The following is a 15,627-nucleotide window of genomic DNA, read 5'->3' on the forward strand; positions in this document are numbered from 1 at the left end:
GATTTCCTTCCTTTCCAACCCCTTCTCTTGGGCTTTCACGGATGCCATCCATTATCCCTACCCTGGTTTTAAACCTTTCAACACATCAACTACACACATGCCAAGGAAGGTGACGCACTTGAAACTACCGGTACTTTTTGTTACCACATTGAATGATTTTCTGTATTCTCTACGCGTTTACTCGGTACAGGCCTGCATCATACCGGCCATACCGTACCGGACGCGAAATTTTTTTCCCACGAGATTTTTGTCTCATTGATTCTAGTCACTCTAAAAGTAAGATTTTCCGAAAGTGTTTTGAGAGATTGGTTGATTCAGATTGCGAAATAACTATTTGCCAATGAAATTCTGCAATGATAATAAAATATAAGCTTTCCCTAACCCTACTTTTTTTTAAAAGCTCTTGTGCACCGCAAAAATTAATTTAAAGAAAAAAAAAGTTTGACTTCGACGGGCGTCGAACCCTCGTTCTCACGATCACTAGGCAGAGGATGAAACCACTGAACCAACCGTGCCAACGAGAAAATGTTGCATTCACACGGTTTTAATACAAACTTTTACCAAAATATGCAAATGAGACAGAAATCTCGTGGGAAAAAATATTTCGCGTACCGGCCACTGACATGCGAGCATGGTATGTTCAATGTGACGCATTGAACTCACGTGAGACCTCAGGATTTGCAGAAACCTATCCAAAATTACAGGTCCCATCAACTCAGTAAAATGCCCCTCGCGTTGGTGTAAGTTTAAAGGAGCCTACAAAATTAACATTTCATCAAAATATTATGCATTATGTCAACCAGCTAAGAATGGCACAGCATGTCTTATGCATTGTTATGCTTGGTTGAGTTTTGAAATGAACGTTTTATTGATCAATGTAAACATTTCACCGGTCTCCCTTAACTCGGTGCTTGTTAATAAACTGGATTGTAGGTTTATTTCATGTGAATTGTTTGTTTTAGACACAGCGGGGCCACTGGCAGTGAAGCAAATATTGTAAGAGGGGTATAGACAATGGGACTGAATAATTCCACCAAGTGTTGGTGACAGTTTCACGTATTGTGAGCTAGAGGGCGCCCCGATGGCCTTCCCAGTTCCACACTCGCACGTCTTGGCAATAACTGTTTCACGTTTGCTGAATAGGCTTGCACTATTTTGCACAGTTTATCGCAATAAAAGTGTTTTCTTTCGGAATCGCAAAAGTTTGTCGTCAGCAAATCGAGTGGATTATAAGTTTCACTACAGTACACCAGGGCAAATTTTATGAATCGGAAACTTTGCTTGGTCTCTTGAGAGTACATTTCAAAGGGACTGGGGCCTCTCCAAATATCACAATGCCCCAGGGATAGAATTGCTATATAGGCCGGTGGTAAACGTCGAAATGGTGATGAAAGAGGCTTATAATAATTGAACAGTCCCTTCTGTGGTGTAAGAAGGCGAGAAGCATTTCAAGGAGAAAAGTATTCCACTGTATATTTCAACTTGTATCGAGCAAACATTTGCGTCATTTATGTCTATTCAACGTCATAAAAAGATGGGTAACAAAGAATTGCTACGTCATAGTAAATCCACAACCACAAGCGATGAAGATAAAACAAGTCCGGAAGGTGGATGGTAGAAATGGCGCCATCTATCGATCCACTTCGCCGAATACAATATCCAATGTTCCTGTGGGAACAACACAATAAAGGATGACGAAGTTGGTAGAAGCTTGCTAGATAGAAAATCATTATTTTGTTGTCTGCAGACGTTGAATCAATGTAAAACACGACTGATTTTCTATCTGGGTTAAGACGGAATAGACAGCGCTTTAGACCTCTGTGATTTGTCCAAACGAGAGGTATCCACCACACAATTACTTTACCAGAGACAGAATGTTACGAATGTCGTCATAGTGCGATAAAGCTTTCGTGCCAACTTTCTAATTTCAGCCTAAACCACGCCACGGTATTTGGGAAAACATCTTAATAAAAAGTCCGCCCCGTTAGCTCAGTGGTTACGCGCCCGGCTCAAGATCACGTGACGCTGGTTTGATTCTCGGGGTGTGCGCTTGAGCAATGCATTTCAGGACTGCTCGCCATTCAGGGGCAACCTAGTGAATGGAATAATTCCCCGGCAACAACACTTCAACAATCGGAAACATCACACTGTCAATCTCGGTAACCGGCCATTTGTCAAGAGCCTCTACAAGTATGCGAAACTACCAGGAATAACCTATCAAGGCTTTGTTAGTCCGAGGATAAAGATTCAAAACCAAACCAATCTTTGACATGAGCGAAATATTTTGGTCCGGCTATCAAAGTCGATGAAGTCAAGTACCCCTCTGACCTCTGTAGTTGAAATGTCGTTTAAATTATTCCATCGACTAGATGCTGCTGAACGAGTTGCTCAGGCCAAGAGCCGAACCAGCAATACTTGATCTTATTGCTAGGTTCGCAGACAAGCGTTTATTTAGTGGACAATTGGGATAAATTTCTTGCAAGTGACCATTAAAAACGAAAACATCAGACTTCCGGGCACTGCGAAGGTCAAAATGAAGACAATAAACTTTAAAAACACAGATCGGCAGCCCTTTTGGTAAACAACGACCTTACCTATGAGAGCCACCACGTCTGGAAGTTGCATACCGGGTGCAACGTGCTCCAACACGGCCTGGAAGAAAGTGTCGATTAGTGAACGACGTCACGCAAACGTCAACATGACGTCATAACACAGGTGATTACACGAGACGAAGTTGACAAAATAAAAAGAAATTTATTCACCAATTCAACGAGGCGAATGGTGGCAACAATGGCATTGTAGCTTCTTTTTTAAAAATCGAGCAGGCATATGCCAAGTGGGGAAAGTTACGACACAGCCTCGTATTGGTGGCGGAAATCTATCAATCGCCGGTAAGACGTGCGTACCTCCCGGCCCCGCAGTTGCACTGTCATGAGTTAACAAACAAACAAACAAACCATCTGTGACGTCACACAAAGCATGACGGCCTACTATGCAAGCCGCTGAATGAATATTCAACTTGAAAGAATCTATCGTTGCTACTCTGCTCATGAAAGATGTGACAAAATCGTGGACCATTGTGGCGTCATATTGCCATGGTGTGTCTTGTTCGCAATAGACTAACAAGTTACGATTACATTATCAACGCATCATGATACGATATAGACAGCACGTACCAAGTGGGCAAATCCAGGGGCTTTGATCTTGCATCTATATGGCTTGCCTGTCCCGTCCGACACCAGGTACACACCGAACTCACCCTGCGAAGGAGGAGGCTAATCAATGGTGCGTGGTTCTACCCCAGACAGCAAATCTTCACATTTACACACATTACACAATTTTTGTACATTGGTTCAAAATCCGCAGACGTTGAATCAACGTAAAAAAAAGCTGATTTGCCGCCTGGATCACACTGAACTGCCATTTTGTACATAAATCATACATTAGAATTATCACCGACGACTTATTGTTAATGCGCCGTGAGAACACAAACCCTATCCGCTATTGGGTTGGTGTTGAAAAAATGGTGAATTGTTGACGAATAATGCTCATAAGACGTAAAAGCCTTCACTCTCCCAGTACAGTTCAATCTATGACACGCCAAACAATGAGAAAAATTATTTTTCTTTTGCGTGAACAAGTTCGCCTTGCTTAACGTTACCTCTATATAAAATTTCATTCCAACTCTACTATTTTATAGAAAAAAAAAATTACCAAATAAAAAACTTTTCACTCACAGTAAGTCATTATATACTTTGCAAGGTTAGAATTGGAAAGTTCACAGTGATCTAAGGTTAGAAATAAGCAATGCCTCACCTTCGGTGCCTCAACAGCAGTGTAAGTAGCGCCAGGTGGGACTTGGTAGCCTTCGGTGAATAATTTAAAGTGGTGAATTACAGACTCCATGGAATCCTGGAAAACATGGAAGTTGATCTGTCTGTACTTGAAATCACAGCAACCCGAACGTTCCATTTAGATCCATTCAAACAGCAGAGTAATTGTAACCAAGCGGTGAATTATATCATTTTACATCAATTCAAGCAACATTTCTAAGATGGAAAACGACCAGTTACAACTTGTGATATGTCAAGCACAAGAATGAACAGGAAAATGGTAGCAAAATATTGAAGAGATGAAAAACGTGCAGAAACAGTTCTTTGAGGTGTAAGTCCATATGTGGCAGTCACTAAATTCAATCAACATGCTCCCACCTTCATTTGTGCGCGTGATGGGGGGGTTATCTTTTGATCGTCAGTTTTTATCTCCCCCGGTGGCATCTTATTGAGGCATTGATGGATGATGCGGAGAGACTGACGCATCTCTTCCACTCTGCACAGATACCTGAAGAGGAAGATATTCGGTCAAAAAAATAACAGCATGCGATCTGTAGCTTAACCATGACAAGATCATTCCCTACAGCTCCCACTTATGATATCAATGACGTCAACACGATGGCTTCAGAATGAGAAGTAGATAAAAAATTATTAAAACAGCACAGGCAAACCCCACTAACCATGTTTAAATAATTCCAAGAAGATGCGATGTGAACAAGTCTTAGAGTTATAGTTTCAAGGGTTTCAACTTCGGCATTTTTCAAACTTTTCAAAGCAGGTTTAATCATAAAAGATCTATCGTAAGTCAGTTTCAAATAACTCTTTCACTCTCACTCCATTTACCTTTAACGAAGCCTGGCTATCACCCAATGCACGAACACAGCACAAATCCTTCTCTAGGCCATCAAAGTTCAGAGATGAAAAGAAATACATGACAGCAAGTGAGTCTTGCAGCCGCGACATAAAGACCCGAAGACAATCGCTGACAACCACAGTGACGCGATGCATGCACACAGTGGGGTACAATAGAACTAACCTGTCATAGGTGTCACCACGGGAGCCAACGGGTACATCGAAATCAACCTGGTCATAGACTTCATAAGGCTGGGTCTTCCTCAGGTCCCACTTTATCCCGGAACCCCTCAGGACCACTCCACTGTGCAAACATAAAAACAAATCGAATGATGCAGTTGACACCTAATAATCAGCATTGATGTACGATGTCGTATCATTTTCACAATTATCCCTTACAACCTCCAGTATAAAATACAACTGCATGAAATCGGTTGCATCAGTTCAGTAGGCAATAGAAGGGCCGTAGCCATTTTTCTTCTTTATTTTTCCGGCGACCAAGCGTGGCCTACCAGAGCTTCTTTTCCGCTTGTATCTCAAGCACAAGCCATCAACCCCCCGCAAACCCACCTGCACCCCCAGGCCAGGGCCTGTTCAGCAGTGATGGTGCCAATGTCCACAGTTCGAGTCCTCCATATTCGGTTGTTCGTCAGCATCTACAAAGTTTAAGAAGACTATAAACATCTTGCTTGGATCAGCAGATGATTTGTGAGGTCACAAAACGTTTATGGAAACTCTATCGGAGTTAAAGTCTGAACTAAAAAAAGCAAACACACGGCAACAACAACGGCGATTAGTTTGAACATTTACTCCCTCTTACTGTTTGCGTTTGGTTGTGATGAAACATTGAAACTAGGCTAAGTGATAACTTCTGTCAGGCCCAAGACAGTTGTTCAGCTCCAACTATCAACGGCGACAATAGACTTTAGTAATTAAATTATTATACAGATACCAACACCTTCCTCGGTAACGGGGACATCACCGGATTAAAACTGGACTACTACTACTACTACAACAGCAAACTGACGTATGATTCGAAAAAGCGAAAAATGATTTATATTTCGTAAATGATAGAAAAATAAAAGATAGCATTAATGAAAGAAAGAGTATTGAGAGAGAGTGAACTGGCAATCCTGAGAAGAACGGAAAGGTCAATGGTGAGAGCAATGTGTGGGGTGAAAACGAGAAGGGAAAAAAGGACTGAAGAATTGTTGGATATGCTAGAGATGAGAGAGACCATAGACCAACTGGCAAGGGCAAATGGAGTAAGATGGTATGGACATGTGATAAGGAGGGAGGAAGGAAGTTTTCTTAGAAAGGCACTAGATCTAAAGGTGGATGGGAAGAGGAAACGCGGTCGTCCAAGAAGAACGTGGAAACAACAAGTGAAGGATGAATTTAAAAAAGTCGGACTGAAGGAGGAAGATGCAAGGGACAGGGTGAAATGGAGAAAAGGGATTAAAACAATTGCTGCGCGGAAACAATCGGCCACCCCCACTAGTGGGGAACAAACCGACGATGGATTATGATGATGATGAATAGATTTTAATGTTCGGGGGGGGGGGGGGGGAGAGTAAAATGAGAATGACGACAAATTTCATACTCACCTCTTCCAGTTCATCAATGCGGGCCGAGAATCGAATGGCCCAATCATAGACGTCATCTAGTAGCCCCATGGGAAGATCTTGACTGACCCCACCAGGTCTAACGTAGGCAGCGTGCATACGAGCACCGGAAACCCGTTCATAGAACTCCATCATCTGAACATAAGAACTTATTGTCAACAAAGAATTGCTTTCATGGATTTGAAGTTTTATAAAACAAAATGATAGAATCGTTTATCTCGCGTATGCATATTGCATAGCACAATTTGGAACCTGTTGTGCATGAGTACACTGTAGTATTATTTAAGAGTTAAGTGAGGCTTCCCGTGACGCACCGAGTATTGAACGCAAACCGGTGGAGTGAGGCACCACTCCACTGACCGCTACGCCACTCGATGATTGATAATTTATTAGCAGTGATGAAAACATTTTGTGGAAATTACTGAATTTTACTTAAGGTGGCTTTTAATCAAAACAACTGTCAAGAAAATAAAACTTTTTTACCGATACAATAATCATTTCAATGTACAGTCACAGGCTTCAATTTCTTCAAACAAACAACAAATCACTGTCGAAAATCTTTATCCAACATACCTTTTCTCTTTCCTCCATCAGCCAGAAGAACGGAGTCATGGCTCCAACATCCAGAGCATGAGTCGTCACTCCCATGATGTGGTTCAGGATCCGCGTTTGTTCGGCAAAGAAAACTAAAGTTAGAAAGAAAATTATATTTGTCTGATTTGAAAGGATGACCGGTTAATACAATTTGGGTAGAGACTAGAGTGGCTACTCTTGTTAACCGCAACGAACATAACTAAGCAACAACACATTTCACATTATTAAAACAAAATTGCAAACGTTTTCGACTATGCATACAGCCTTTATCAGGAGTTTGAAAGCAAAACAGTTTTTACATTGTATAAGAAATGCTATTTGTTTCTATAATGTGGAATGTTGTGTTGTTGCTTAGTGATGCCTGCTTATGGATAAGTGGCCAACATAAGTAAATAATAAGTAAGTAGGTATAAAGCTAAGTATTATAAACTTATACAGTAGATTGTAATTTGTTCCGGCACCTTCATAATATTAACCTCGCTTTCAACACCACGCAGTAGCTGTATGTCACAAAAAACATGTGGGTTGCACAATGATGTTTAAACAGCTGCAGTAAGGTTGAAAACTTCAACATGGGTATTGGGTAGCCTAGTTAAATTTGTTTAACATCAAAACTTGTGGTAACACGCAAGCGCTAAAATCGTAACTAAGTTTCACATTTACTGATATAGCCAGTGAAGCCAGCGAAGCCAAACCAGAGAATCCAAGTATAACCAAGTTACTGTAACCGCCATGGGTCCAACAATCAACATACCTCTGATCCATTGTGCTCTGGGTGGCGCTGTAATACCAAGAAGCCTTTCAATCGCCAAGGAGAAAGCTTGTTCATTAATCATCATGGAGACGTAGTCCAGTCGGTCGAAATAGGGTAAAGCCTGTACGAGACATTAGATCAAAATAACTAGATTGCAACATACACAAATCAATCTGGTGAGTAGATGGGCATTGGGCAACAGAAATATATGTAGCAATTTCACTGCCGATGACAAAATTTGTGTCTATCGTTCAAAGCCTTGGCAAGTAAGAAAAAGTTCCAGAGTAACCACCATTAAACTCTCTCAGTCCAAAGATAAACACTTCCGTAAAGATCATTGTCTGGATTTTCTCTGTTTTCTAAGAGTATTTTACTTGACACAATGTGAGCCTATGCACAGGGAACATACACAACGAAAATAAATTTACAGATTGCCGTTTTCATGCATCTCCAACATAACAAATATCAAACAAATATCGTCTTGGTTTGCTTTCTCACCCAACCTCTTTAAAAAAATTGTTTCAAAATTTATTAAAAATACAACTTTTTGAACTAATTGTTAAGGGAAAAAGAGGTGAAGGACTGTCCTGTTTGTATCACTTATCGCACAAAGTGTTGTTTTGATAATGTGTTTTATGATTTGACAAAGTGTCATCTGTATCGCCAGTTTAATTATCACCACTAAAAAGGTGGTTATCCTTCCTTCCTTTCATTGGTCGGCCACACAAGTGTTCAACTAGGATACGCTACATTCACCGCACCTGAGTGTATGTCTTGTATTCTATGAGCTTCTCTGTAGCTCGGTGAAGTAAACCAATATGGGGGTCGGCACGGATCACAACCTGGAAAAAGTGCAAGCAAGTGATATAAAGATACAGAAAAACAGAAGACAGATAACAGATTATAATTTATATATGTTCCGATTCTTGCACCATCACATTCGCGATTCTATTTACTTAAAATACGTTGGTACCTCCCCTGACATCTCAAGGATCAGCCGGAGAACTCCATGAGCCGCTGGATGTTGAGGTCCAAAATTGACAACCATTGTATCCAGGTTGTTTACTTCATCCCTTTTTTCCTTGATTGGAGCTGAACGAAAACATCAAAAGATGTGAATAATAAGTTAAACCATTAAATGACAAAGCTAGAAACTTACTTGCTACAGCCATCAATGTACCGTATGTTAACTTCGTACTACGTAATTCATAAAGGGCCAAACTCCATTTTTTCAAATTTTATTTTTTTGTGCTTTTCTGATTTCTTTCAATGTCTTCTAAATGATACGGGCAAAGTTTTCAAGCCTAAACACGAAAAATAACCCCTCTCATTATTTCCATTGATTTTAAGAAGGTCACTACTAAAGCAATTGGGCTTCAGGCCCCTAAGCTATCAGCGGCTATGGCCGCCAAGAAGTGGTGAAATGGCCTTCGAAACTACCATGCTGGTAGGCCATGTTTGATCGTGGGCTTCCACAAGCCAACATTTCTTTACTACCATTTGTATATGAAGATGATGAGAAAATATTGCCGATAAAAGATTTGTAAAAAGTCTGAGAGTTGATATATAAAACCTCGTGACTAGCTGTACATCTACTTGGGAAGCAGTGCATTTAAGTATATGCAACTGCAAGTATGTTTCAGGGTCTTGTTTGGGATATTTTTACCTGAGTGAACGCAAAACACAATATTAAATAAAAAAATTAAAACCATGAGTTTTTAACAGACTTTTTATTTTAAGCGCCAGGCGTGAGAGTTACACCTCCAGGAAGAAGCTAAGGTAGGGCATGCTTGGTCGTCGAAACATAACGGAGCTTAGAGGCCTGGGCTTCAACTTTTCAATGGTTTTTCCATAGAATCATCACAGAGTGCAACTTTCAAGCATAAATCTTCTTATAATATGTAAAGAGTACTCACCAACAAGATATTTTTGATCAGGACTACCAAACTGTGGCAACTGAGGATGCACTATCTGAAGAGGGGCAAATTGTTCAAGATATTCTGTATTAGGCTTCCATGCCTTGGCAGTCCTGGCAGACATACAAAGTTGTTTTAATATTATAATTAAATTTTATAATGGTTTACCTTACCTCAGCAATATCATAACACACACCCAAATGTAAAGAAAAAAAGATAATGAAGTAACAGATTTGCTATGCAACATATGCAAGCAGCAAATGAATATGCAATTGCTGCATCTGTTGCTCCGGTTAAGCTTTACATGTGTATTCACTTCTTTAGTAGAGAGTTTGCTTTGTTGAACCATAAACAGACAAAACAAAATAATTGGAATGGGTTTAAAATTATATATGCATTACTCACAAAAATATAACATATATAATTAAAAATTAAAATAAACTCTAACGTTTTCGACACATACTTGTGTCCTCATCAGAAATTGCAACTGCAATATACATAAAATGAAAATTATAAGATAAATCTGACTAACAGTAGGCTGCCGTGCTCTGAACTGGAAAGCACAAACTCAATCAAGTAATTCAAGAATGATTACAAATAAATAACACAACGCCAAACAGATCACATGAAGTGTAAAATACAAGCATGTGACAACAATTAGAACACACACTAAGGGATATTAGCAAATAACTGTCAAAAAATTTACTCGTAATCATTCTTGAATCACTTGTTCAGTTTGTGCTTTTCACTTCGGAACGTCGGTACGGTTATAATGCATAGTCAGATTTATCTTATAATTTTTATTTTATGTATACTGCAGAGTGCAGATTTGTAATTCCTGACGAGAACATTTAAGTACATGTCGAAAACGTTTGTGTAATACATTATGTAAAATCCGTTAAAGGTACATGGTGTATGTTCAAGACGCAGTTAGCATATAGGAATCAAATTAATCAATGAAGTTCATTTGGCATAGCTTCACATTCATGCAGAGATGTACGTATGCGCCACAATATCTACGCCGCATACATGCGCATAGACTTTTTGTTTACGCTAACGCTTGCGATCGCATTTTTTGGATAGTTTGCGCTTGAGGCTACGCCGTAAAGTTTTTGCGTTTTTTTAGCGCATAGCGTCAACGCATCCTTTTTAATGCCTTTTTTTCGCTGCAACACGCCAATACCTTCCAGCACTGCAGTTGAAAGAATGTTTTCAATGGGCAAAGACATATGGCAACCAAAACACAGCAAATTGTCAGATGAACACTTTTAGATGCTTGTGTTTCTTCGTGGAAATTGAAAATAAAACTTGTTTGTTTCGAGTGGTTTATACCGTGTGGATGTTTGGCACCTAGCAAACAAACTTAGTTTACGCTAGTGTATGCGCTGACGCCGCCAACATTTTTTACAAGTTGCGCTGACGCATACCGTACGGTTTTTCGAACGTTTGCGTTAACGCTGACGCCGTCAATATTTTTTGTATGCGCAACCGTACATCACTGCATTCATGTCAATGTACACTAACAGAAAATATATATTATTTTTGTTCATATAGAAGCTGTAGCACCGAAAAAAAACAGGTGGTTATCTAAGTCAAGGTGCCCAGTGCCCACACATAGGATATTTCACAATATACATTATACAGTAAACAGTTGAATTAATAGTACAGAAAAAAAACTAGTTACAAACAATAAGAAAGCAATAGTAATAAAAAAATGGCACATAAATGGATCGGACAATAGTTCTATTTATAATATCAGTTCAAAATGAAAACTTCAAGAATAGTTGAAGTTTTCGAATTTACATACCAGTAACTCTAACTCAAAGTAATTATATACAACATATACCATACCGTACATAATAATGGTGAATATAGCCTCTGCCTTTATCATAGGGTATAAAGTTATTTGAAATGATGACAACATAGTATGACACATATGACACCAAACTCCATTGAAAAACATTGTTTCTATGCAATTTGTCAACACAACAAACCGTTTGCTTATGGTTGTCACAGGTGGTGTGTTTTGTTGAATGAAAGGTCCATTGTAGAAAGAAGCTAGGCGAGATGCTCCACGAAATAATCTTGTCATGTTGACCAAAATTACTCTTCAATGCATTAACATACTAAACATCAACACTAACACATAGGTGTCTCACTGCATGTAAGCTAGTCCTCTGCAGTAACATGTACCGGTACCTGTCGAAACATGACACTTCATCAAAACATTGGCAATTTAACGATATTTATCAACACATTATAAAGACACAAGCTATAGACCTAGTTATGGTACTACATATGGTTACTAGGAAGTTCAGTTTATTGTTTTGCTAGCGATAAACAAGAAGTACATACCAATTGCATGTTAGGTAGGCCTATCATATCATATATATAATACGTACAGTCGTACAGTACCATTGCGTAACCTACCGGTACTGTATATGGCCTCTGATTCTGACGGTATAGAATAGATTTTGTAGCAACAAGCAAAAAATAAAACGTGATTATGCTCGACCGTTAATCTGGTTTTTCTACAAACTTGTATGATATTCAATACATCAGTATTTTGTATATTGTTTGATGTAGCGTGTTAGTCTGATATTTTGAGTGATGACTGTTAAAAATTTGAATTCTATGGACTTCGTGCCTGATTGCAAATAAATAAATAAAAATAAAGATAGCAGCTGTTACTTTATCAGGGAATTACTGCAAAAAAAAACACAAACTTCAAGGTCATTCAAAAAATTATCAATTCTAAGAAGTTGTAGGTAGAATACATACGAAATTTTTACACAGAGTTAATTAGAGACTTAAAGTTGCCAGATAAAACTTCAGTTTTCTCGACCAGCAACTGGAGTCTGGAGAAAAGAAATTGCAAAGCTGTTCCAGACCAGAGTAAGGTGGCCACTAGCCAACTGGTATCCTGTTCAATCTTCTGCACAGAGAAATGAACTATACCTGTATGATTTTTCGTTTGTTTCTTGGCAAAGCCGGTGTTCCAGACGGTTGTTCGCCTGGTCAAACGTCATATAAAAACCGTTCAAGTCTACTGAATATTACGTCATGGAAATTCCTAAAACATGAGCCAAAATTGCACCATCGATCGCAAGACTTGTGTCAAACCTGTTTAAACCTGTTTCAGTTGAAACCGGTTTAAACATGAAATATTGCGTCACACGAACTGCTCTCGTGCCTTTGAGTTATCACAAATTTTTCTGATTCATTCTCGAAGTTGTTTGTTGAAAGTCGGTCGCACATTTAACTGGTTTATTTGGTGCTTGCTAGCTGGACAAATTCTCCGTCTTTTATCCAAGTAATCTGCATCGTAGTGACAGTTTTAGAGGTGTATCGCGTTGCACCCCATTTCGATAGCCGCGGGCTAATTTTACAGAAATACACTGTTTGAAAAGAAGTTCAAGTGTGTGTTTCTTCGGTCATTATATACAGACGAACGGATTCGGGAACTTTATGTTAAAATTTTCCCACGAAGAGATTATGGTTTACCGCTGTGACCATAAAAAATAAAAGACGAGTTCTTGTTAGCTGGTGGGCCAAGAAGCACTTGAAAGCACAAAACAAGAAAAATAAAAGACGAGTTCTTGTCAGTTGGTAGGTCAAGAAGAAATTAAAGCAAGAAAAATAAAAAACGATTTTGTTAGCTGGTAGGCCAAGAAGCACTTGAAGGCATAAAAATAAACGACGTGTTTGTTGTCAGCTAGTGCAGAAGAACTACTTAGAAGTACAAGAAATAATAAAAGAAGATTTGTTGGTTGGTAGTCTACACTCTTACAGAAGCAAAGAAAAGTAAAGACAATTCTTCTCAGTTTGGTACAGAAGAAAAATAACTTTGACATTCATTGGCAAGAAAGAAGATTAACCACAATCCATCTGTGCTTGTAGATTCAAGTGGAAGAATCCAAGCAAGTTTTGTGGACTTTAGGACTTCATACCCGTACAGCTACGGTATCGTGCATTTAAATTCTTTTTTGTATTTTTACGGTCTTTGCAGTTAAGTTTTTTATAACTACTGTAGCCTAATAAATTTGTGTGTTTGTGTAACTTAATTTTTTTAATTGTTAAATTTAGCCCCAACATTTAATATGTCTACACTCGGTGATGACAGGGACTCGACCGCTGTCGACTCGACTGAGTTTAAGCCTGATGATGTTCTTTGCGGTCGGGCAGGCCATTCTGGGGAGGGACCCATTAACGATGAGGCTAAGTTAGTTCGAGAGGCCCGGCATCTTAGACGGGATATTTTGACTCAAATTGGGAAACTTTCTGTAGCCCTAGGTTCTTTGAGTGATAAGCAGGAACTGTTAATTTTTAGATCTAAGTTATCTACTTTAGAAGAGGAATTACGGCATTTCCATGCTCTTTTGACTAAAATCTTTAACTCTGCAATCTTGGCAGAACTTCGTGATAGGGTAGATCCCGAATTTAACTCGTTAAAAAATAACTTTGAACAAAAAGAAAGTGAGTTCTCAGATATGTTGGATGCTGACATACATCCTGAGGATAGCGCCTCAAATGTAAGCACTGGGATGTCTAGGACTTCGTCTCGGATAGTGGCACAAATTAACCTGCAGCTAAGACGAGAGGAGCTCCAGATACAAGCTGAGGCCATTCGAGCTGAGGCTGCCGCGAGAGCTGAGGCCATACGAACTGAGGCTGCCGCGAGAGCTGAGGCCATTCGAGCTGAGGCAGCCGCGAGAGCTGCTGAGTTCGCACTCAAAGACGCTCAGTTGAGGGCTGAACAACGTAAAGAGGTAGTTTTAGCTGAATATCGATCAGAGGTGGGCTCTCGGCGTAGCTCTAAGAAGGGCTCTTCTAGGCATTCCAGAAATGAACATCAATCGCAGTTTAATTTACATAACCTTTTCCAAACGCCCGTTCAGCCTGTGAGTGGATCAGGGCAATCCACACGTTTTCCAGCTGTTTCAGGAGGTCTCGGGGCCGCGGCTAAGGGTCTTCCGAATGCTGTAGAGCCAAGGTCTGCGAATTACAACCGAACTCCTCCCCCAGAGCGTACAGGTCACGGGGCCGCCATTAGTAGTAATGCTTTGCCCCCTTTACAGTTTTCTGCGCCGCTAGGTTTTGATCGCCCAGCTACACGTAATTTTGGTGGTTGTGAGAGGCGTATCGCGTCTCCTGATTTTAACGTTTGTGAGGATCGTGATCGGGCTGTGCACGTGACTGAGCCCACTCAGCCCCTTAAGGGATATAGCTTGTCTTCTCCCGCTAAATCGAGTTCTCAACAGCAGGATTGCTTTTTTGAATACCAAAATAGTAGGACGTTTTTCGATAAGGCGGCCTTGATTGGTTACGATGGTAATAATATGCCATTTATCTTCTTTAAAAATCGTGTTACGGCCTTAATGGCAGCTTCACCCTTTAAGGGGACTTGTTTGACTTTGTTACAAGCAGCTTGTGTTAAAACAGCTGCGCAAACGATTGCTAATTTGGTTTCTGACACCCCTGGCTTGTCAGAGGAAGACAGGATAGAAATGTCGTTAGCTCGCTTGTCCCAGCGTTTTGGGGTTCGTGGAGGTCTTTTCGCAGAACCAGAAATTAGAAAGTATCGCTATGGTAGCAAATTGACTTCGACCTCTTCCAGTGATCTGAAAGAGTTTAAAGATGAATTATCGCAGTGTTTGCTTTATGCGCAAGCTTATGGTCAGCGTGATAAATTAGAAGGACGTTTTGTTTTGGATTTGGCTAAGCGACTCCCGTTTGACGCTAAGCAGCGTTATCTTGACTTTTTAGGTGATCAGTATGGTGGCACTGATGAGCCTACCTTTCAGAGTTTGTTTGAATTTGTAGTACGGGAGGAAACGCGTAAGTCGACTGATTTTAGCATTATGCTAATGGGCGATTCTGGTGAGTCGCAGCAATTTAAAAAGTTTGGCAAAGGAAAATTGCCTTCATGTCCGGTTAGGCAGACGTCCGTAAAACCCCATGATGATGTGATGTCAGGGAGTTCGCAGTACTCGACTGTTGTTGGCGCACCGCGCGGTGGTGAAGCCAGACGTAAAAACCTACCGGCATGTATT

The 15,627-nt window shown here is 40.0% G+C and overlaps 1 protein-coding gene across 1 annotated transcript; it reads right to left on the reverse strand.

Moving 5' to 3' along the window:
* Window positions 1-22: 22 nt before the first annotated feature.
* LOC145781057 (NADH-ubiquinone oxidoreductase 49 kDa subunit-like) lies at window positions 23-11,769 on the reverse strand. Its single transcript, XM_082592780.1, has 14 exons — window positions 11,569-11,769; window positions 9,575-9,687; window positions 8,632-8,750; window positions 8,420-8,500; window positions 7,659-7,779; window positions 6,884-6,996; window positions 6,293-6,445; window positions 5,256-5,341; window positions 4,870-4,989; window positions 4,212-4,341; window positions 3,817-3,912; window positions 3,177-3,260; window positions 2,595-2,652; window positions 23-1,668 (listed from the first exon to the last, which is right to left on the reverse strand). The coding sequence occupies exons 1-14, from the start codon at window positions 11,664-11,666 to the stop codon at window positions 1,631-1,633; spliced, it is 1,410 nt and encodes a 469-aa protein (XP_082448906.1). The 5' UTR covers window positions 11,667-11,769; the 3' UTR covers window positions 23-1,630.
* Window positions 11,770-15,627: the final 3,858 nt, after the last annotated feature.

This window comes from Aplidium turbinatum, chromosome 12, assembly GCF_918807975.1.
Source record: "Aplidium turbinatum chromosome 12, kaAplTurb1.1, whole genome shotgun sequence".
In the NCBI taxonomy this organism is placed as follows: Eukaryota; Metazoa; Chordata; class Ascidiacea; order Aplousobranchia; family Polyclinidae; genus Aplidium; species Aplidium turbinatum.